Source organism: Nelumbo nucifera, chromosome 1 (assembly GCF_055504915.1).
Source record: "Nelumbo nucifera cultivar China Antique chromosome 1, China Antique-T2T, whole genome shotgun sequence".
In the NCBI taxonomy this organism is placed as follows: domain Eukaryota; kingdom Viridiplantae; phylum Streptophyta; class Magnoliopsida; order Proteales; family Nelumbonaceae; genus Nelumbo; species Nelumbo nucifera.
In genome coordinates, this window is record NC_142649.1 from 155013490 (window position 1) to 155037674 (window position 24185).

Consider the following 24185-nt stretch of genomic DNA (forward strand, 5'->3'; position numbering starts at 1 on the left):
CCACACCACTACTGATTTCACAACACCACGAACCACATAAACATCAATTCAACACTTACTAATCACATGCAAGCCCTCTTACAACCACTCAACAAAGATTGTGCATCACAAGCACCACCACATAGTCATATCTGTTACACCCGGTAAAGACCTGTTTAACACCTTTAAGAGGGCACTACACGACCACAAAGAACTCAGCTAGGTCACTGCATTACACTTTGCACAATTCGGCCACTTACAGAAGCCCTTACACCATTCAGCCACTTACAGCAGCCCTTACACCATTCGGCTACTGTAAACACAGCCCGTTCTTGGGATTTTCTCCAAGAACTAGGGTAACAATAAACCTAGTTTTCTAGGTTCTGATCAGTACTCGCAAGTTCTTGAACATTTTCTACCCAGAAATACCAGCAGCACAAGGAGAAGAAATAACCGACCTTCTTTTGAGAGTTTCAACCAACCATTCACTGCTGAAGAAGAAATAACCAACCTTCATTTTCTTAATGAAGAAGGTTATGCGCAGCAGAGAGAGACGAGTTGAGATGTTTCAGACCTAGGACGAACCAGTTTTCTCCATTGACAGCCCAGAAACGAAGAAAGAGAAGTCACGAACACTGCTGAGATGTTCATGAACTGAAGTAGGTCAGGAACCTTGTTCTGATACCATGTTTCGACTGCTGCTACAGTAACTCGAACCAGCAAGAGGAAGAAGAAGAAGAAGAAGAAGAAGAAGAAGAGAAGAAGGAAAATGAAGGGGCTGTCGAATCTGATGGGTTAACCCTATCAGTCGACCCCTTAATAGTAATTAGTCTCTAATTACTTGTACAAAGACTAAACTGCCCTTACTTAAGTGCGGGGCAGAGTATCTCTAATAAAACTGCCACATAAGCATACAACTTAACAAAGACAAGTTTACTAAACTACCCTTATTCGGCTCACTCTAACACTCTCCTTAGTTCTCAAGACTCCTCCAATCCCTGACAATCCCAGATTGCCTTGGCTGCTCCCTTCAAAATCCAGTTTTATAAAACCTTCCAAAGGAGGTGCCCAAACTACTGCAGATTTATTTTTCTTAGAGGACATGTTAGCTATTACAGCCCAACTTCCCCAAAAGTCAGCAAAGGAGAATGGGGTAAAGGAGTCTAGGTTTCTCAGCCAATGTATAACTCTAGTTAAAATACACTTCTTCACTGCTGAAATGGTTCTCTCCTCGTCAAGAAAGATTCTAGAATTCCTTTCTTCCCAAATAGTACACAACATGGCTGCTCTGAGGCATCTCCCTTTTCTTGTTGGCCAAACAAAGGTAGACAAGCTAAATAACAGTTTTACTTCTAAAGGCATCATCCACCTGCAACCAAACAAATTAGACATCCAATCCCACAAAGCTGCAACAAAGGGGTAGAAAATCAGTAAGTGGTAGCAGTCCTCACTATTGATTTTGCACAAAATACACCAATTTGGGGATAGACACGAAAAAGGCCTTTTCTTTTGCAAGTTTTCAAAAGTATTAATCTTCCCATGGTATACTTCCCAACAAAAGACAGCTTTTTTTGTTTTTGAAGAATCAAGAAAAATTTTCATTAAAAGGAAAAAGAGTTACATCCTAACATCCTTGGTTATCTAAATGACACACCACATACATTCTCAAAACTCCAAATTGAAAATGATTCTACATTACAAGGCTGTAATTCAAGGGTATCCCAGAAATTTTCCAACAAACTGCCTTAAATACTTGATCAAAATCTGGAAGTCTGAGAACCCATTCTGAAATCATATTTGTCACCACAGCTACCATGTATTCAATGTTGTTTGATCTATTCTCAAAAACTCTTCTATTTCTCTCCCTCCATATAGACCAACATACTGCAAAAGGAACACAACTCCACATCATCCTAGCTCTTTTATTGCCTCTGAGTTTTGGCCACAAAGAGAATATTTCTGCTGAAGTCAATGGATTGAACCCACTCACCCCAAATAGAAAAGAGAAGAACTTCCATATGAAACTTGCTATACTGCATGAAAAGAACAAATGGAAAACTGTTTCTTCTTCCTGATTACAGATATAACACCAGTTGGCAAGATGTAAACCTCTAGATTTCAGGTGATCAGAGGTTAGGTTGCTGTCATGAGCTACCAGCCATGCAAATGCTTCTACCCTTGGGGGGACTGGGTTACCCCAAATTCCTTTTATCTGGTCTGAACCCCTTACTTCTCTTGTTAAAGCTTTGTAAATTACTCAACTGTAAATCTGCCTTCCTTGCATTCTTTCCACCAAAGACCATCTTCTGCATCTCTACAAATGCCGGTTCCTTCTAATTTTTCCAGAAGTATAATACACTCTTCCACTTCTTTTGATCTAGAAGAGACCTTCTGAACTTCGGATTCCAAACCAGTTGCTCCCCTCTCCATTTGTAGTATTGGGCTATTGAGACTTGTTTTTTGATGAATGGCTATTGAGACTTGTTCTGTTATCTTGGATAATCTTGGGCACACTTCACATAACTTCCCTATTTCAAGCCACTCATCTTCCTAGAACCTCACTCTAGAGCCTTCCCCCACTTTAAACTCAATTAACTCTTTTTTCAAAATTTCAGAAAAAAAAAAAAAAGACAGCTATTTTAGGGGGGAATAGGCTTGGTCCAAACTTCTTACATAGGGAACGATATAGGCACATTACTAGAACACAGGGATTTGAAAAAAGAAGCACAAGTAATGATCAAAAAAAAAAAAAGAAGAAGAATAAGTAAAAGAGACTTGGGAAGAAGGGGCCAACACTCTCTTATAGAAGCATAAGTAAAAGAGCCTTGGCTGAATCAGAACAGCCATGAATGCAAACCACCACCCTATGCCACAAACTCTCTCTCCACTGGCGCCATTTCCCCAACAAGGCTTCATTTTTAAGAGCCAAATTCCCTAAACCTAGTCCCCTCCCTCTTTGCTACGACTCACTATCTCCCAACTAATTAAATGGTCCTTTGTCTCACCCCCTGGTTCCCACAGAAAATCCCCCATCATCTTTTTCAATTTTCTAGCCTCCCTAGAGAGGATCCTAAAAACAGAAAGGATGTATACCAGAAGATTGGTAAGTGTGGCCCCGATCAAGGTTACCCTCCCCCTAAAGAAATGCAATTCTTTTTCCATGTTGTCAGTCTTTTTCAAACTTCTCCACAACTAGATTCCAAAAACTGCTTTCCTTAGGATTCCCACCCAAAGGTAAGCCCAAATAAGTCAAGGGCCAAGAGGCAACAGAGCATTCCAAGCAAGCACCAATGGACTCAACCTCATTATCCTCCAAATTGACACCTACCACACAACTCTTTTAAAGTTGACAAAAAAGAAAGGTTGGAGATACTCTCAAAACCAGTTATTAAATCCTTAAGGTTGCTCACTAACCCCAAATTGTTTTCCTCATAAAATATGATAATATCGTCCGCAAATTGAAGGTGGGTCACTGAAACACTATTTCTACCGATCTTCCAATCACTTATTACCTCCTCCCTATCTGCTTTGGAAATCCATCTACTAAGAACATCTGCCACCAAGGTAAAAGTACCTTACATGCTGGGAAGAGTAGGGCACCTTGTCTTAAGCCCCTACATGCTGGGAAGAAGTACCTTACCACTCCATTGACTAGCACAGAATAATCAGCCGAAGTGAGACATCCAGAAGTCCAGTTACACCATCGCTCCCCGAAACCACAGATCCTAAGTACCTCTAAGGGGAAGCTACAATCCACCAAATCGTACACCTCCTCAAGGTCCAATTTATAGGCAAAACCTCGACTCCTAGATCTCCTCATATCCTCTACACACTCATTTGCTATTAGTATTTGATCAATAATTTGCCTACCTTGTACAAAAACTCCTTGAGTGTGGCTAATGAGAGAGGGTAAGACCCTTTTGATCCTCAAAGATAGAACATTTGCCAGAATTTTGTAAATGCTAGTCACCAAAGTAATGGGCCTATAGTCTTTTAGGTTGCTTAGCATCAATCTTTTCAGGTATAAGGGCTAGGAAAGTAGTATTAACTCCAGGGCTGATTATATGTCTCTCTTCAAATTCCTTGAATATTGCAAGTAGGTCCTCAATTATTTCCCAACAATCGTGATAGAAAGCCATGGTGAAGCCATCTGGTCCTAGGGCTTTTGACCTATCGATAGAAAAGACTGCTTGTTTTATTTCCTCTTCCTCAAAATCCCTTTCCAACCATCTCAAGCGATTCTCCTCCAACCTAGGCCAATCTAAAACTTCCAATCTTTCTCGAACCAAAAGAGGTCTTCTCAAATGAAATCGTCCACAAAAAGCCTTGCTATCTCTTCTTGAGAATGAATCACTTCTCCATCTATCTTGGATTTAGCCACAAAATCTTTCCTCCTCCTCCACTTAGATATTGCATGAACATATTTGGTGTTTCCATCACCTTCCTTAATCCACTTGCACCTTGACTTTTGCCTCCAAGAAATTTCCTCTCTATTGAGGACTTCATTTAACCCTATTAGTGTCGAGTATGTAGGGGTAATTCTGTCTTTATGCTTACGGTTAGGTGTTGATGTGTAAGTTTATGTTAGATCTAATGTCCCTAACTTAAGTAGGAGCACATGTGACTTTTCCACAATATTTTTAGTAATATAAAACAGATATGGCCGAATGGGAGGGTTGACTTTTCTCACATTTGAACCAGACCTTTTCCTCCTTGTCTTCTCTTCTACTCTTCTCCTTTCTCTCTCTCTTTTTCTCTCTTCTCTCTTTTCCTTAATTGTTATCAGTCTAACAGGTAGGCTGAACTCTAATATGGTATCAGAGCTAAACTAAGCAAATCGAATCTGCCCTGAATTCTGTTCTCTGCGCACCCAGTCTAGGGTTTTCTCTTGCTTTCTTCGCCATCAGTTGGAGATAAGGGAAAGGGCTGAAAAGGAGTGTTCGCCCCCTTCCCTTGGAGGTTTCTATGCCTCCAGTTGTGGTGTTCGTGGTTGGTTGCTGCAGTTTCTAAGAAGCTCTCCCCTAATCGATGAATAAAAGAGGGCTGATTCGTGTGGTGCAGTGGGTGCTTTGTGTGGTTTGATTTTCGGGTGATCAGGTAAGAGGTTCTATGCATTCTCTTCGTGTGAATTAAATGATAAGTCTGTTTCAAACGGTATGGTGGGATTTCAGATTGTAGTGTGCTAGGGTTTGTGCAGTTTTCAGTGTGATTCGAAGGGGAAGTGTTCCTCAAACAGTGTGGTGAAGTTTCAGGTAGTCGTGAGGTAGGGTTTGTGGTGTAAAGAATGCAGTTTACAGCAATAGTAAGTGCTGAAATCAGTGTGTAGTGTGGTCTAGTGTGCCAAATTCAGCTATACCAGAATTCAGCAATGGGAGACAGTAGTGATAGCAAGACTAGTGTGATGGTTCCTACTAACTACCTGGATGTTCAGATGACCTCCATTAAGCTGAATGGAGAAAATTATGTACCTTGGGCTAAATTTGTAGAAGTCTTTCTTAAGGCAAAGAAGAAGGTGAAACACATAAGGGACGAAAAACCCTCCACCGATTCTCATGAGTATGATGATTGGGAGCAAGCAGATGCACAAATTATCACATGGTTATGGAATAGTATGGAACCCAAGATTAGTGTAAATTTCATGTTTCTTGATACTACCAAAGAAGTGTGGGACCATGCTAAGAAGCTGCATTCGGGCCAAGACAATACAACCAGAGTATATCAGTTGTATTAGGAATCCTTTAATCTATAACAGGATAATCAGAGTCTTGAGGAGAACTATGCTAGTATGAGAAACATTCGTAATGAATTGAAGGTTTATCACCCCCTCACTTTTGATGTCAAAATTCAGCAAAAATAGAGGGAACAACTTGATGTGACTCGATTTTTTGTGGGGCTGAAATCTAAGTATGAACCAGTGCGGGCTCAGATACTAGGAGGGTCAGCTCTCCCTTCCTTAGAAGAGGTGTTTGCTCGACTTAGGAGGATTTCCATTGGATCTACCGAGAACCCTAATGTTTTCGATAGATCAACCTTTGCACTATCCAGAGGCCGTGGTGTTAGAGGTGGAGCTCAGGGAGATCAATCTGGCCGTAGTGGTAGTAGTGGACCGGCATATGGCCGGAGTGGTGGTAGTGCACCTACATATAACCGTGGTGGTGGTCATACTGGAGATCGAGATTCAGGGGGAGCCCGTGGCAAACGACGTAGTTCGGGTCCGAGGAGGTGTACACATTGTGGTATGGACGGGCATACCATTAATTATTGCTATGACTTGCATGGTCCACCCTCAACTTGGGCCAATCATGCCGTGACTAGTGACAGTAGCTTTAGATAGGAGAGTCATTCAACTGACCAGATACCTTCTACATCCACAGATGTTACTGTGAAGGAGATGATGAGTGTTCCCTGTGATGAGTATGAGAGGTTTGTTCAGGCCACATCTCAACAAAACATGGCCACTCTCGCACACTCAGGTATGGCTTGTCTAACACCCACACCCAATCCCTGGATTATTGATTCTGGAGCCTCCGATCACATGACTAGAACTCCAAGTGTGTTTTCTTCTCTCTCTCATTACCCAACATCACAATCTGTTACCCTTGTTGATGGTTCCACATCTTTCATTTGTGGTGTTGGTAATGTTAACATGGACCCTGTATCCCTATCCTCAATTTTGTATGTCCCTAAATTTCCTTTTAATCTTATGTTAGTTAGTAAGTTGACCAAGTCTCTTAATTGCTCCATTACCTTTTACCCCTCTTCGTGTGTTTTTCAGGATATCAAGACGGGGATGAAGATTGGTGAAGGGCATGAAGCTGGTGGATTGTATTATCTTGATGGTGGTGGAAGTACGTCAACAGCTCTCCAATCGTCTCTTTCTCCTCTCCAGTGGCACTGTAGATTTGGTCATCTTTCACTGAAAGTTTTGAAGTCTTTGGTACCTTCATTGGGTCATCTGTCTGTTTTGGACTGTGAGTCGTGTCAGTTGGGGAAACATCATCGTGTCCCCTTTAGTCCTAGAGTTGATAACCGTATGTCGAGTCCTTTTTCTTTGGTTCATTCAGATGTTTGGGGTCCTTATAAAGTAATGTCATACAATGGACATAAATATTTTGTCATTTTTGTTGATGATTATTCAAAGATGACGTGGCTCTATTTAATGAAAGAAATGAGTGAATTGTTTACCATTTTCCAAAAATTTTATGCTGAGATTCGCAACCAATTTGGTGTTCACATTAAAATTTTTCATTCCAATAATGGCATTGAATATTTCTCTTCATCATTTCAAGAATACCTAGACCAACAGGGCATTATCCATCAAACTTCGTGTACCTACACCCCACAGCAAAACGGGGTGGATGAGAGAAAGAACTGTCATCCAATGAAAACAGCTCGATCCCTCATGCATCACTTTCTCCCCAGTTGCTAAGATTGGTTCAGTCTGTGTTGTGGTTTCTCTTGCTACGATGTATGATTGGCCCCTCTATCAACTTGATTTCAAGAATGCCTTCTTGCATGGTGATCTGCTCAAGGAAGTCTACATGGAGCAACCACCGAGGTTTGTTACTCAGGGGGAGGATGGTAAGGTGTGCCGACTACTGAAGACCATTTATGGGCTTAAACAGTCTCCTCGAGCATGGTTTGGCAGATTTAGTGAGGTGGTAAAAAAGTTTGGTATGAAACAATGCCAAGTTGACCATTCAGTCTTCAGTCATGACACTCAGGCAGGGAAGATCTTATTGGTGGGGTATGTAGATGATATTGTTATTACAGGAAATGATAAAATGGGCATTGACAGGTTGAAGAATTTTCTGCAATAACATTTTCAGACAAAGGACCTTGGTAAATTGAAGTATTTCTTGGGGACAGAAGTAGCAAGGTCTAAGCATGGTATTAACTTGTGTCAGAGGAAATATGTTCTTGATTTTCTTGAAGAAACAGGTTTGTTAGGTGTTAAACCAACTAAAACACCTATGGAAACAAACACTAAGTTGAGCAGTGATATGGGTGAAGTGTTTGAAGACCCTGGTAGATACCAGTGGCTGGTAGGTAAACTGAACTACCTAACCTTCACTCGGCCAGACATTTCATTTGCAATTAGTGTGGTAAGTCAGTTCATGCAGAAAGCTCTGGTTCCACATTGGGATGTGGTTCTAAGGATTGTGAGGTATTTAAAGGGGGATATTGGGATGTGGTTCTAAGGATTGTGAGGTATTTAAAGGGGGATCCTAGTCGTGGTTTGATATACAGAAGTGGTGGAAAACTTGAAATAGAAGGATATATTGATGCTTATTGGGCTGGTTCTATATCTGATAGGAGAGATCTACCACAGGCTATTGCACTTTTCTTGGGGGTAATCTGGTGCAGACAGTTGTGGCAAGAAGCAGTGCAGAGGCAGAATATAGAGCTATGGCACATATTACTTGATACTCCAATGAAGCTCACAATCAGGCTGCAATTCATATTTCCTCTAATCCAGTGTTTCATGAGAGAACCAAGCACATAGAGGTTGACTATCACTTTGTTAGAGAGAAGGTGCTGAGTGGAGTGATAGACACTACATATGTCAACACAAGGAACCAGTGGGCAGATTTGTTTACTAAAGAATTGAGTCGGGGTAGAGTGGACTACATATGTAACAAGCTGGGATTATATGATATATACTCCAGCTTGAGGGGGAGTGTTAGTGTCAAGTATGTAGGGGTATTTCTATCTTTGTGCTTATGATTAGGTGTTGATGTGTAAGTTTATGTTAGATCTAATGTCCCTAACTTAAGTAGGGGCACATGTGACTTTTCCACAATATTTTTAGTAATATAAAACAGATCTGGCCGAATGGGAGGGTTGACTTTTCTCTCATTCGAACCAGACCTTTTCCTCCTTGTCTTCTCTTCTACTCTTCTCCTTTCTCTCTTTCTCTCTTCTCTCTTTTCCTTGATTGTTATCAGTCTAACAGGCAGGCCGAACTCTAATAAACTCCTTCTTCAACTTCCGCCTTAACTTTCTCTCCTGCTCATTCATTATTCTTTGGGATTCCTTCTCGTCCAGATCCTTGACGCAAGAAAGTATCCTATCAATAGCCTCCCAATGCTGAACTCGTGGGGCATGCATGTATTGACTCACCACACTCATTGCATAAGAGATGTCTGGTCGTGTCATACATAAGTATAGAAACCGCCCCACTAACCTCTGATATCTTCTAACATCCTTTACTAGTTCACCCTCTGAAGCATTTATCCTGTGGTTTTGATCAATAGGTGTATCAACTACCTTTGTCCCAAGCTTTCCCATCTCCTGTAGTAGATCTAGAACATACTTCCTCTATGTGATGAAGATCACATGCTTGGACCTTGCCAAATTCAATGCCCAGAAAGTACTCTAACTCCCCAAGATCCATAATCTCAAACTCTTTGTGTTGATTCTTCTTTAGGGTATCAATCTCACTCAAATCATTTCCTATAACTACAATGCCATTCACATACATTATCAAAACTGACACCATTTGAGTATAGTCAAATACAACCAATGCACTTCTAAACCTGTCAAACCAAGCTCTGGGTGATTGCTTTAAACCATATAGGGACTTCTTCAACCTGCATACCTTTCCTTTTTCCACATTATTGTAAAAGCTAGCTGGAAGGTCCATATACACCTCCTCCTGCAAGTCCCCATTGAGAAAGGCATTCTTCACATAAAGTTGGAAGAGTGGCCAAGAGTATGTAGTTGTTAGTGATAGAAGAATCTGAACTGAACTCATCTCTGCCACTGGTGCAAAAGTTTCCAAGTAATCTATGCCATAAGTTTGAGTATACCCTTTTGCAACCAGCCTCGCCTTGTACCTTTCTATACTCCCATCAGCCTTGTACTTCACTATATAAACCCATCTACATCTAACATCCTTGCCATCAGGCAAACCCACAATCTCCCATGTCTGATTTTTAATCAATGCTTTCATTTCCTCCTACATAGTTGTCTTCCACTCAGGTTTGGAGAGAGCCTCACTAACACTCCTACGTATAAACACAGAGTCAAGGGAGGAAAGGAGGGCCCAGTAGGAAGGGGATAATCCATTGTAGGAAAGATAGTGCGAGACGCAATGAGCAGTACACTTTCTCTTCCATTTTCTGAGCGCAATAAGGAGATCAAGGTCATCTACAATGGTGTTAGGAGCAGGGGTAGTAGTATCAATAGGAACTAAACCATCAAGGGGAACAAAAGGCATACCTGGGTTTGTGTCAGTCGAACCTAGAATCTCCGATGAGCCAATAGCGAGTGACGTGGGTTCCTCTACTATGGAATCAACCTCAATGTGTTGTCGTAGGCGTTGTGGTGTAAACACTGAGAACCAGGACACAATGGGAGGTGACAGAGCGGGTGAGATAGGTAGGTCAAACACTAGAGTAGACAAAGGAGTTGAAACAGGAAGTGGTATAGATTGCTCACTTCCTTCTCCAAAACACTCCCCCTGAGAAAAAAGGTGTGGACTCAAAAAAAGGTGACATCCATAGTAACATACCGACTCTCAAAGACTGGACCACAACAACAATACCCCTTCTAATTTCCTGCGTACCCAAGGAAGACACACTTCTTCGCCTTCGGATCCAGCTTTGGGCGATGATGACCAAGAACATGGACAAAGCATACACATTCAAACACCCTTATAGGAATATGGAATGTCTCCCCCTTAGGAAAAAGAAGGTTGAACGGAGTGCTATATCCAAGAACACGAGAAGGCACCCGATTAATCAAGAACACTGTTGTAAGAACTACATAACCCCAAAAACGAGTTGGAACTGTAGAGCTCAACATCATGCTTCTTGCTACTTCCACAAGATGTTCGTTCATCCTTTCTACTACACCATTCTATTGTGGAGTGTATGTACAACTACTCTGATGGATAAATCCATGCTCCAATAGGTATGATGACAAGCTTTTTTCAAAGTATTCCTTGGCATTGTCTGATCTAAACGCTTTCACTCGTACCCCAAACTGTGTCAACACCATCTGATAGAATTGTTGAACCAAAGACGATACCTCATCACGAGATCTCATCAAATATATCCAAGAATACCAAGAATAATCATCCACAAACAGACAAAAATACCGATAGCCACTCATAGAGAAACATGGTATGGCCCCCACATATCAGTATGAACAATATCAAAAACAAAAGAATATCTTTTATTACTTGCTTTAAAGGAATGCCTACAATGCTTTCCAAGTTGACAACCCTCACACTCCAAGCTAGACAAACTGACAGACTCAAACAATTTGAAAAACAAAAAACGCAAAGAAGCAAAAGACAAATGTCCTAACCGATTATGCCAAAGTATAATCTAACCCGCTAACTCTGACTCAATACTCTTGTTGGCATGATGACTCTGATGACTGACAAGCACATCAAGAAGATAGATTCCATTTACCTCATGAGCACTCCCAATCATCCTCTTTGATTCCAGGGAAAAAATCACAGAACAGTTCAAATTCTTTGTCAAGCTATTAACAAATAAAAGATTAGTACTCAGTCTAGGAACATGAATGACAGAAGGTAGGGTAATGGTAACAGTTATCCCAACAGACCCTTTCCCAGCAATGGGAACATGTGATCCATCAGCTGTGGAAACTCTTATCTCTGCCAGAGCAGAGGTGGTATGAGGTGAAAATGGTGGAAATATTGGTCATATGTTCTGAGGCTCCTGAGTCTATAATCCAGGGAGGTCCCCCCTTACTTGTAGTGGATACATAATTTGTAGTGGCATGTGAACTACTTGTGTGTGCAAACGAAGTAGAATAACTACCTCCTGATCCACCTACGCCTTGTTGTCCACCTGATAATGAGTTGGAACTGGTTATCCTTCTAATTCAGGAACTACCCATATCTCTCTAATTCAGCCCTCACTGCAGCTACTGCAACAGACTCTAGAGAGGTTGTAGTAGGTGGCCCTAATAAATTATCAGTCATTGCCATATTAACATTTCCCTTCTTATTTCTGAGCCAATTCAGTACAAGGTGTTGGTAAAGCTTCCAACAGCTATCTTAGGTATGTTTGGGTTTCTTACAGTAGTGATAAATCAAATCCCTTTTGTCCTCCTTCCTCAGTTCATTTCCACCCTTGTCCCTACTCGATTTAGGCTTCATTGTGCTAACCATAGCTGATTGCTCAAGGCATGAGTTCCTCATCATCACATTCCTCCTACTCTCCTCTCTAGACACAAAGGCATATGCCTGAGAGAGAGTTACACTGTCTCGGGAAAGAATATGTTGTCGTGCAATATCATACTCAGGGTTAAGTCCAGCTAAAAACTCAAAAACCCTATTCTTTTCTACCAGGTTCTGATAAGTTGATGCATCTTTGCTACTTTCCCAAACCACAGTCTCCAAATGATCTATCTCCTACCATAAGGCTTTAGGGGCTAAAAAATAAATAGCAACAGACTTATCTCCCTGCATAGTAGCAATCACCTGGTTTCTCAACTGATCGGCTCTAGCAACATTCTCATTTTGTAAATAGGTTTCTGCTACTCTATCCCAAATCTCCTTAGTTGTGTTAACCCATAAAAAGTTCTTACTTATATGGGGCAACATGGAATTACACAGCCAAGTCATCACCATGTAGTTCTCCTGTATCCATCGGGAATGGTTAGTTTCAGGTTTCTTTTCCTCACCGGTGACATACCCCAATTTCCCACGAGCACCAATGGCCATCTTTGTAGATTGTGACCATTCTAAGTAGTTTGTACCATCCAACTTGACTGTAGTGATGGTTCCAGCCCCGAAGAGGTCTCCAACACCTCCTCCCCCTGATCTCATTTCTCCTATAAATTTGTTTTCAACTCCACAACCCTCCATAACTCCTAGAATAGATTAGCAAATCAATTTGAGATGAAAAAAATGGTATTTATCTCCTTTAGAAACCTCTAACACCCTCTTGTAACCCTAGAAGCCCCTCCCTCCAATGATTCCTTTTTTTGTGGGAGCAGTAGAAGAGAGAGAAGAGGTTGCCACTCCATCCAGAGACCTCCAAAAAGGTTGAGACTTGAACTGCCCCCTTCAGAAAACCTCAAGGAACCCTAGAAAACTAGAGCACTACTTCCTAGGTCAAAATTGAAGAGTCCTACTAAAACATGACTCTCCCCCTTTCTCCAGTTCTTCCTGATTTTGGTGTAAAAACCCTAGGGATTGCAATTCCACCATAAAATCCAAAAACTAGGCTTACCTAAAGTCTTTGATCAGTCCTTTACCTTATCATGCAGTCGGCCGATCTAGGGTTGCATGATGGGGCAGCTCAAGAAATCTTTAAACTTGCTCTAATACCAAATAGAAAAGTTTGGACAACCTATTTTGATATAAAAAATGTAAAAGAAGGAAGAAAGAGAAGAAAAGGTTTCAGCTGAGAAAGAGCGAGAAGAAAGGTAGAAGAGAATGGGAGAAGCTCGGAATTAAGTCTCGCCACCCCTTTCATTGGATTATATATTCATAAATAAAAGAGAGTACAAAGACAAGTATGCCCTTAGTAAGTCGGCTACTTGTGAGAACTTAAAAACACTCTTAACTTAAAACATAAACTAATGGGACTAAGGCCCAATAACTCCCTAACTATGCTATGTAAATAAAAAACATGTTATATCAGCCCAAAACTCAACACATTCTTTTATTTTAGACCTCAACATTTTCAATTTCTTATGGAACCATACTCCTTTCCATTTCACACCCCTCAACTCCTCCCGCCACCATACTCTAACCTTCCGTACAAAGTCCAGTTGTGTAAGCCACATATTCTCAAATCTATAAGGCCTTGGTCCATCATCTAAAATTTCCTAGTCCAGCAGAATAGGGCAATGATCTGAGGTAACTCTAGGTAGGGCTTTTCTCCCATCCTTCATTGAAAAGAAATCTATCCAGTTTAGAGCAGGTTGGGTTTTCCTGAAAATTAGACCATGTAAACAGGGTTTGCAACAAGGGAAATCCCTTTAATTGACAATTGTTGATAAAGTTATTGAACTTCCTCATACTGTTGGTGATGGTCTGTTGAGGATTATTTGATTCCCTCGTACTGTACTGCCTTATCTCTATCTCTCTATCCTTCCGGATGCTGAGAAGCTTTCTCATTTGTCATATTAATACAATTCAGGTTGATGATACAAAAAGTAACTACACTGCATATCCAGGCTTAATAATAGCAAAAATCAAAATGCAAAAAAAAAGAGGATGAAGAAGTAGGAATGAAAGAAAGGAGATAATTTTATCACGGGTGGATACTTGAGCGAGTATAGCTAAATGCCTACATATTGAAATGTCCAAGTTGCAAACTGTTTGCATGATCCCAAAATGATAATCTGAACTTGAATACATCCAAATTATGTGAACTAAAGGTCAAGCCAAACATAACTTTGTTACAGACTTACAGTTAGTGTTGCATGGACTCTCTAAACATAACTAAGTGTCCATATCAGACATTTGTTCAATTCTAACACTGGATTCTTGACAGGCACTTCTACATAACATTTTCCCTTGTATACTTATTTGACATAAATGAACAGTTAATGTATGCAATGGATGCTATTTTTGATAAAATGTTATTAAATAACAAAAATAAACTTCTAAACATTTTCCCATAGGTATAAAAAGTTAGAGTTCAAAAAAAAGAGTTATTTTAATAGTTTATACTTTTCTATAAATGTATCTGGCTGTCTGCAAGTCCTTGACTTTTCACCTTGCCAAGTCAGACTCCTGAACATATGTCATATTCTTATTTCCATGTCTGTGTCCATGTAATACTGGTAACGGTCTAAGAATTTAAATTTCAATTGAACTTATAAAGCATAATAAATTTGACAATTTGACTTATTAGGTAAAATGATGAACTCAACATGGTTAAAATATAAGATCTACCTGCTAATGAGATGAGAAAAAGAGTGGAAAAAAAACTGTAACAGGAGGTTACTTAAGCTACACTAATCAAATTATGATGGTATAAATCTCTAATAGGGTGCACAAAATGTTGCAATTTGAACTGGGAAGAATGGAAAAATCTTCCCTTCCCTTATGCATGGTATTTTGACCCTAACCTCTGGTTTAATTTAACACCTAAGATACCTGTTCATGCATGGATGTGCACGTTTTCGCTTGATCCCTGACAGGCTAGGAAAATATATGTGTGTGTGTGTGCGCATGCGCTTTGGAATGTTGACTATTCTTTAAGCACTATCACCCAACCAAAAAAATAAATAATAAAATTTACATTGCATAATGAGATTCCCTAACCTCTTTCTTTTCTCAGATTCAAATAAAAAAGGAAATCACCAACCTGATAATGCCAGTAAACTTTTCTCTCACTGCCTTGGGGCCTACACACATTATATCAGCTGATGCCATTTTAGCCATCACTTTAGTAACCTGCCGCAATTAATAAATACAAAATGAAAACAAATCCAACCCACGCCTTCTACAGCCATATAAGACAACCGATATTAGCACAACCACCATTGCAACACGTTATACAGCTATGATGCCCGAATACCTATATATTTCAATTTTTAGTGTAACTTTCATATCCACATCCGGTGTCATTGGTGTATCCAAGTAACATAATTACACAGAATTTCTATTGAAACAAAAAACAGGTGCATGACTATTGTAGCCTAACATGTATTTTAATGTTTAAGGTATATTATAAGCACCAGAATATGAAATGAATTTGAGCCGAGACACATAGGATGAGAATAAACAAGACATCAACAGTAAATAATGTAAAATAGCTAATTGCCTGAAAACGTTGATTAAAATTCGGGTCCTGACAAGTTGGTACTACAAGTGTTATGGGGTTCTGTAGATGCAGCTTATTCAGGTGATGCAAGTAGTTGTTCTAAATTCAGTTGGCGCCATATAGAGAGTAAGGGGCACCAATGACACCCACACTGGACACTTAAAGTCTAACACAGAAAGTTGCTTTCTTAGTATCTAAGAGTAGTATGCGTGCTTGTGAGCTCAAATTCCTTCATTCAATTTTCAGCTTAAATGAGAAAAAAAAGTGGGAAAAGTGAAACAAATTTGAAAAAAGGCAACTCCTGATAAAATACCAAAGCAAATTGACGATGGAACCATCAAAAAAACACGAGAGAATAAGCTCAAATTCAAAAAGAAGAGAATAGAAGCATACTCGTGCGATGACAACGGAACCCAGTTCTGGAACGGCGCCATAGGCCTTGTGACCAGTCACCTCCACGGTTGGTCTCTGAGGAAGGGAACACACACATTATTATACAGTAACCAACTACAATGAAGATTGGTTTAAACCCAATAAGGTGAACCCTAAAATAGAAAAAAAAAAGTATATGTGAAAGAAAAGGAGAAGAATAAGTTGGGAAGTGAGAGACCTGATCTGGTGAAGCTGGGGAAGGAGGGATAACGATGCGGCGACCAGTAAGGGAAGCGTAGACGGTTTTGTTGTGGGGTGCTAAGTAAGCACCTCTCCCTGCCTTTACATCCGATGCTTTCCCCAACACTTCACCTGGTGTTACCATCTCCTCCCCTTCTACTTCCATCGCCATTCTCTCTCTCTCTCTCTCTCTGTTTTGATTTTGAGAGAGAAGAGAGATCTGGCGCCACCAAAAAATAAAATAGGCCGGGACCAACTGAAGTTTTATTGAGGCCAGGATAATGATCCAATGAGGGGGTCAGGGGACCCACAAGAAATACAGTTTCAGACACGTTAGATTGGAATCCCGAAAATATTCGTCCTCCACCTTGAATGAGATCAGTATCATAACACTTGAAACCCCGGAATCGGGAACCAGAATTGGGAATCGGAACCGGAATTAGAATCGGAATCAGAATCCAAATCCTCGGGACCGGAATCAGAATCACCAATTCCATATTCCTGGTTCAATCAAGAATTCTGATTATTAGAGAATCAACTAAAATTTTTCAATTTTGTATTAGTTATTATTTTATTCTTACTTTATTAGCATATTATTACTATTATTATTTTTTTTTATTATTGTTATTATTTTATTATTATTATTATTATTATATATGGAAGAAGTAAACTACGAAAATATAGAAAAATCTTTACACAACTGGACTATCCCCAAGATTGCACCATCTGAAATATACAAAAAAGGAATATTCAACCTAAAAACAAACCTAAATATTAGGACTGTAGAAAGAACGATCGCCCTAGGAAATGAAGCAAAAAGCTTCTCTCTTGTGGATAAGAAGATAATAGAAACTTATAAAAAAAATACATTACTATAAGTTTATACATTTTGGCTTAATACAAGTCACCATCAAACCATTAACTAGAACGGGTTTATAGATAGCTGCTCTAGCTTGTTTGACTGATTCTAGACATAACGGATTTAGTGACTCCTTATTACGAGTAATATAAGGAAGCCTCCATCAAGGGCTACTTTGTTTTAATGCCTTTCCATATTTTTCGGTGTCATTAATAGATCCGGGAATCCATGAAGCCTTAACTCTTAGGATTCAGACCCAATGTTAAAATATGAAACCATGATCAAAAAATATAGTGTTAGTGTATAGAGTCTACTTCAAAACCATGAATACTATTTGTCCTGATAGGATCACAGGAAGTAGGGGAATGACTACCCTATTCCTGACCAGCGCTAGGAATAATGTTACGATTCCTAGGTAGACCCCAAGCTTCCCCGAAAATATGAAAATTGAAACAAACTCATTAGACCTCTCAAAAATAATCTATCAAGAATTAACAGCCAAATTGATATCCCCCTCAATTTGGGAAAAGGGAGAAACTTCCAAATCTATTAAAACCAAAAGGGAAGATGATTTATCAAACTCCAAATCAGTAAATTTCATGGGAGAAGAATCAAATAATGAATCCGTAGCCGGGAATGAATCCATTACAAATCTGGAGATAAATAAACTCTCATACCAAAGTAGAAAGCCTTATTATTCTAAGCACACCCGAGTTGATCTTTTATTCGAAGAACCAATGAAACCCCAAATCGGATATAATTGGAATACATTCTATGAATGGAATTTAGATGGGAAATCTGAATATCGTATTCATGATATGATGGCACACATGACTAGGTATGCTTGTGCAAGCAAATTGGCTGGTAATGATGAAAAGGTGACAGCCACCGTTATCACTGAATCCTTTACAAGACAATTAAAAGGTTAGTGGAGTAATTACCTCACAGAAGGAGAAAGAGATTACATCCTTAATGCAGTAAAAAGAGATGAAGATGGAGAGAGAATCCTTATTATTATTATTATTATTATTGTTGTTGTTGTTGTTGTTGTTGTTGTTGTTGTTGTTGTTGTTGTTATTTAAATAAATAATATTTTTGTTATTATTATTTTATTAGTATTTATAAATTAATATCTTTGTATTTATCACTAACATATGAATATTTTATTCATTATATTATTACTTTAATAATATTTTTATTATTATATTTTTTTAATAATTTGTTATTATTTAAAAAATAATATATTAGTATTTTATTTGTACTTTATTATTATGATTATGATTATATAAAATCTTTGCTTTTGATTATTAATTTATTCATGTTTTATTATAACATTATTATTTTATGAATAGTTCAGAAATATTGTAGTATTATTTTAATTATTAATATGCCCTTGTTTTAGGGTTTAGGTATTATGCTTTAGAGATAAGGGCTTAGGGTTAAGGGTTTCGGCTTTAGGGCTTACGTGGTTTAGAGTTTAGGGTTTAGGGTTTAGCATTTTTAGGGATTCTATATTTTAGGGTTTAGGTATTTAGGGTTGTCTTTTAAAGGTTTAGCGTTTTAGTCTAGAGTTTATGGTTTTATGGATTAAGGTTTCGGATTTTTATGTTTTAGGGTTTTGTGGTTTTGGGTTTAGGGTTTAGGGTTTAGGTTTTAGGGCGTAGCGTTTAGTGTTTAGGTTTTTACGGTTTAGAATTTCTAGGGTTTAGAGTTTTATAATTTAGGGTTTAGGGTTTAGAGTTTAGTGTTTATGGTTTATGGTTTTAGGGTTTTAAGGTTTTAAGGATTTAGGGTTTAAAGTTTAGCATATAGAGATTTTAGGGTTTAGGGCATTTTGGTAAGGGTTTAAGGGTTTAGGGTTTATGATTTATGGTTTTAGGGTTTTTAGTGTTTAGAGTTTAGGTTTTAGGGTTTTTAGTGTTTAGGGTTTAAGGTTCTAGGGTTTCTAGTATTTAGGGTTTAGGGTTTCTAGTTTAGGATTTTTAGGAATTAGAGTTTAATGGTTTAGGCTTTACATTCTACGGCTTACAACTTAGTGTTTCTAGGGTTTAGGGTTTAGGATTTTTATGTGTGAGGGTTTAATGGTTTAGGGTTTACATTTAAGGACTTAGAGTTTTGTGATTTAGGGATTAGGGTTTTAGGGCTCAAGGTTTAATGTTTTAGGGTTTAGGGTTTTTGGATTTTAGGGTTTAAGGTTTAGGGTTCATGGCTTAGGCTATAGGGTTAAGGGATTAGTATTTAGGATTTAGAGTTTTCAGTTTAGGGATTAGGGTCTAATGTTATGGTTTAAGGTTTAGGCTTTAGGGGTTAGGGATTTCACGTTTAAGGTTAGGGTTAGGGCTAGCTTTTAGGAATTAGGATTTTGTGTTTAGTGTTTAGGGTATTGGGTTTAGGGTTTAGAGTTTAGAGTTTTAGTGTTTTAAGTTTTGGTTATTGAGTTTACAGTTTAGGGCTAGGGCTTGGCTTAAGGTTGAGGGTTTAGGGTTTAGGGTTTTAGGGATAGGGTTTATGCTTTATGGTTTAGGTATTAAGGTTTAAGGTTTAGGGTTGAGAATTTAGGGGCATTTAGGGTTTAGGGGTTTGGGTTTAGGGTTTAAGGTTTAGGGTTTAGGGTTTAGTGTTTAGGTTTTAGGATGTTGGCTTTATGGTTTAGTGTTTAGATTTTAGGGCTTGGGGTTAAGGATTTAATATTTAGTGTTTTTGCTTAGGATTTTAGTGTTTTGTGTTTTTGGTTTAGTAATTGGTGTTTAGGGTTAGGGCTAGCTATACGGTTTAGGGTTTGGGGTTTATGATTTGTTGTTTAGGGTTTAGAGTTTAGGATTCAGGGTTGAGGGTTTTGGGTTTATGTTTTATGATTTTAGGGTTTTTGGTATAGGGTTAGTGCCTAGGGCTTAAGATTTAAGGTTGAGGGATTAGGGTTTAGGGTTTAGGTATTATGTTTTAGAGATAAGGGTTTTGGCATTTATAGTATAGGGCTTACTTGTTTTAGGGTTTAGTGTTCTAGGGATTCTACATCTTAGGGTTTAGGATTAGGTATTTAGGCTTTTGGGTTTTTAAGGGTTAGCGTTTTGGTCTAGAGTTTGGTTTAGGGTTTACAATTTTTATGTTTTAGGGTTTTATGGATTAGGATTTAGGATTTTGGATTTACGGTTTAGGGTTTTAGGGTTTAAAAAATATTGTTTAAGATTTAAGGTATAGGGTTTTAGGGTTTAGGGGGTAAGATTTAGGGTTTAGGGTTTGCTAGGGTTTGGGGTTTGTGGGTTTTAAGGATTAGAATATAATGTTTAGTGTTTAGGGTTTAGGTTTACAAATTTTATGGTTTAGGGTTTAACCTTTTATGTTTTAGGTTTTATAGTTTATGGTTTAGGGTTAGGGGTTTAAGTTTAGGGTTAATAGTTTAGAGTATAGGATTTAGTGTTTAGGGTTTAGAGTTTTAGGTTTAGGGTATAGCATTTAGGCTTTTAGGTTTAGGGTGTAGGGTTTAGTGCTTAGCATTGAGGGTTTTAGTGTTTGTAGCTTAGTGCTTAGTTCTTAGGGTTTAGGGTTTAGGATTTAGGGTTTATAGCTTCGGTTTGTAGTGTTTTGGGTTTTGGTTTTAACGTTTAAGGTTTAGGCTAGGATTAGGTTTAGGGTTTAGGGTTTAGGGTTTAAGGCTTAGAGTTTAGAGTTTAGAGTTTAGGGTTTGGTTTTTGGGTTTTGAGTTTAGGGTTTATAATTTAGAGTTTAGGGTTTTAGGGTTTAGGCCTTAGGATGTATAGTTTAGGGTTTAGTGTTTAGGATTGAGGTTTTAGGTTTTTAGGGTTATAGTTTAGGGTTTAGTGATTAGGGTTTTGGGTTTAGTATTAAGGGTTTAGGGTTCTAGGTTTTGGGGTTTAGGGTTTTGGTTTTAGGGCTTAGGGTTTTAAGTTCTAGGATTTAGGGTATTAGTGTTTTGGATTTTGGTTTTAGGGTTTAGGGTTGGGGTTAGGTTTAGTGTTTAGGGTTTAGGGTTTATGGGTAATGTTTTGGGTTTTAGGTTTAGAGTTTTAGGATTTAAGGCTTAGTATTTAGGGTTTAGGGTCTTAGGGTTTTAGGTTTTAGGATTTAGGGTTTAGGGTTTAGGATTTAGGTTTTAGGGTTTAGGGTTTAGGGTTTAGGTTTTATGGTTTAGGATTTTAGGGTTTAGGTTACAGATTTTAGGGGTTGGTGTTTAGAGTTTAGGCTTTAGAGTTTATGATTTTAGTGTTTTATTTTTGGTTATTGAGTTTACAGTTTAGGGTTAGGGCTTGGCTTAAGGTTGAGGGTTTAGGGTTTAGGGTTTATGGTTTATGGTTTAGGTCTTAAGGTTTAAGGTTTAGGGTTGAGAATTTAGAGGCATTTAGGGTTTAGGGGTTTGGGTTTAGGGTTTAAGGTTTAGGGTTTAGGGTTTAGTGTTTAGGTTTTAGGATGTTGGCTTTATGGTTTAGTGTTTAGATTTTAGGGTTTAAGGTTAAGGATTTAGTATTTAGTGTTTTTGCTTAGGGTTTTAGTGTTTTGTGTTTTTGGTTTAGGAATTGGTGTATAGGGTTAGGGCTAGCTATACGGTTTAGGGTTTGGGGTTTGTGATTTATGGTTTAGGGTTTAGAGTTTAGGGTTCAGGGTTGAGGGTTTTGGGTTTATGTTTTATGATTTTAGGGGTTTTGGTATAGGGTTAGTGCCTAGGGCTTAAGATTTAAGGTTGAGGAATTAGGGTTTAGGGCTTTGGTTTTAGGGTTTAGGTATTATGTTTTAGAGATAAGGGTTTTGGCATTTATAGTATAGGGCTTACTTGTTTTAGGGTTTAGTGTTCTAGGGATTCTACATCTTAGGGTTTAGGATTAGGTATTTAGGCTTTTGGGTTTTTAGGGTTAGCGTTTTGGTCTAGAGTTTGGTTTAGGGATTTATGGTTTAGGGTTTACAATTTTTATGTTTTAGGGTTTTATGGATTAGGATTTAGGATTTTGGGTTTAGGGTTTAGGGTTTAGGGTTTAAAATACATTGTTTAGGATTTAGGGTATAGGGTTTTAGGGTTCAAGGGGTAAGATTTAGGGTTTAGGGTTTGCTAGGGTTTGGGGTTTCTGGGTTTTAAGGATTAGAAATAATGCTTAGTGTTTAGGGTTTAGGGTTTACAAATTTTATGGTTTAGGGTTTAACCTTTTATGTTTTAGGTTTTATAGTTTATGGTTTAGGGTTAGGGGTTTAAGTTTAGGGTTAATAGTTTAGAGTATAGGATTTAGTGTTTAGGGTTTAGAGTTTTAGGTTTAGGGTATAGCATTTAGGCTTTTAGGTTTAGGGTGTAGGGTTTAGTGCATAGCATTGAGGGTTTTAGTGTTTGTTGCTTAGTTCTTAGTGCTTAGGGTTTAGGGTTTAGGATTTAGGGTTTATAGCTTCGGTTTGTAGTGTTTTGGGTTTTGGTTTTAGGGTTTAAGGTTTAGGCTAGGATTAGGTTTAGGGTTTAGGGTTTAAGGCTTAGAGTTTATAGTTTAGAGTTTAGGGTTTGGTTTTTGGGTTTTGAGTTTAGTGTTTAAAATTTAGAGTTTTGGGTTTTAGGGTTTAGGTTTTAGGATGTATAGTTTAGGGTTTAGTGTTTAGGATTGAGGTTTTAGGTTTTTAGGGTTATAGTTTAGGGTTTAGTGATTAGGGTTTTGGGTTTAGTATTAAGGGTTTAGGGCTTAGGGTTTTAGGTTCTAGGATTTAGGGTATTGGTGTTTTGGGTTTTGGTTTTAGGGTTTAGGGTTTAGGGCTGGGGTTAGGTTTAGTGTTTAGGGTTTAGGGTTTAGGGTTTATGGGTAGTGTTTTGGTTTTTAGGTTTAGGGTTTTAGGATTTAAGGCTTAGTGTTTAGGGTTTAGGGTCATAGGGTTTTAGGTTTTAGGATTTAGGGTTTAGGATTTTGGTTTTAGGGTTTAGGGTTTAGGGTTTAGGTTTTATGGTTTAGGATTTTAGGGTTTAGGTTACAGATTTTAGGGGTTGGTGTTTAGAGTTTAGGCTTTGGAGTTTACGATTTTAGTGTTTTATTTTTGGTTATTGGGTTTATAGTTTAGGGTTAGGGCTTGGCTTAAGGTTGAAGGTTTAGGGTTTATGGTTTCAGGTTTATGGTTTAAGTCTTAAGTTTTAAGGTTTATGGTTGAGGATTTAGGGTTATTTAGGGTTTGGGTTTAAGGTTTAGTGATTAGGGTTTTGGGTTTAGGGTTTAAGGTTTAGTGATTAGGGTTTAGTGGGTTTCGGTTTTATGGCTTAGGGTTTAGATTTTAGTGTCTAGGGTTAAATGTTTAGTATTTAGTGTTTATACTTAGGGTTTTAGTGTTTTGTGCTTTTGTTTTAGGAATTGGTGTTTAGGGTTAGGGCTAGCTATACGGTTTAGTGTTTGGGGTTTATGGTTTATGGTTTAGGTTTTAGGGTTGAGGGTTTCGGGTTTCGGGTTTATGTTTCATGATTTTAGGGTTTTTTGTATAGAGTTAGTGTCTAGGACTTAAGATTTAAGGTTGAGGATTAGGGTTTAGGGTTCAAGTATTATGTTTTATAGATAAGGATTATGTGTTAAGGGTTTTGGCTTTACAATATAAGGCTTACTTGTTTTAGGGTTTAGCATTCTATGGATTCTATATTTTAGGATTTAGGGATTTTATTGTTTAGGGTTTAGGATTTTTATGTTTTATGGTTTTATGGTTTAGGATTTAGGGTTTGGGGTTTGGGGTTTAAAGTTTATTGTTTAGGATTTTGGGTTTTAGGGTTTATGGTGTAGGGTTCACTAGGATTTGGGGTTTGTGGGTTTTAGGGGTTAGAATATAGTGTTTAGTGTTTAGGGATTAGGGTTATAGATTTTATGGTTTAGGGAATGACCTTTTATGTTTTAGGGTTATATAGTTTATGATTTAGGGTTTAGTGCTTTGCATTTAGGGTTAAACATTTGGAGTATAGGATTTAGTGTTTAAGGCTTATGGTGTAGGGTTTAGGGTTTAAGGTTTACCGC

At 38.3% G+C, this 24185-nt stretch overlaps 1 protein-coding gene across 1 annotated transcript in view; it reads right to left on the minus strand.

Moving 5' to 3' along the window:
* LOC104602718 (Nucleic acid-binding, OB-fold-like protein) overlaps positions 1-16602 on the minus strand; it is a 32297-nt gene extending 15695 nt beyond the window's left edge. Inside the window, exons 1-3 of the mRNA XM_010266499.3 lie at positions 16357-16602; positions 16140-16214; positions 15288-15376 (exon numbers count right to left, since the gene is read on the minus strand). Coding sequence (XP_010264801.1) covers positions 15288-15376; positions 16140-16214; positions 16357-16530 — 338 coding nt within the window. The 5' untranslated portion in view covers positions 16531-16602. The remainder of the gene's footprint in view (positions 1-15287; positions 15377-16139; positions 16215-16356) is intronic.
* Between the last annotated feature and the right edge of the window lie 7583 nt (positions 16603-24185).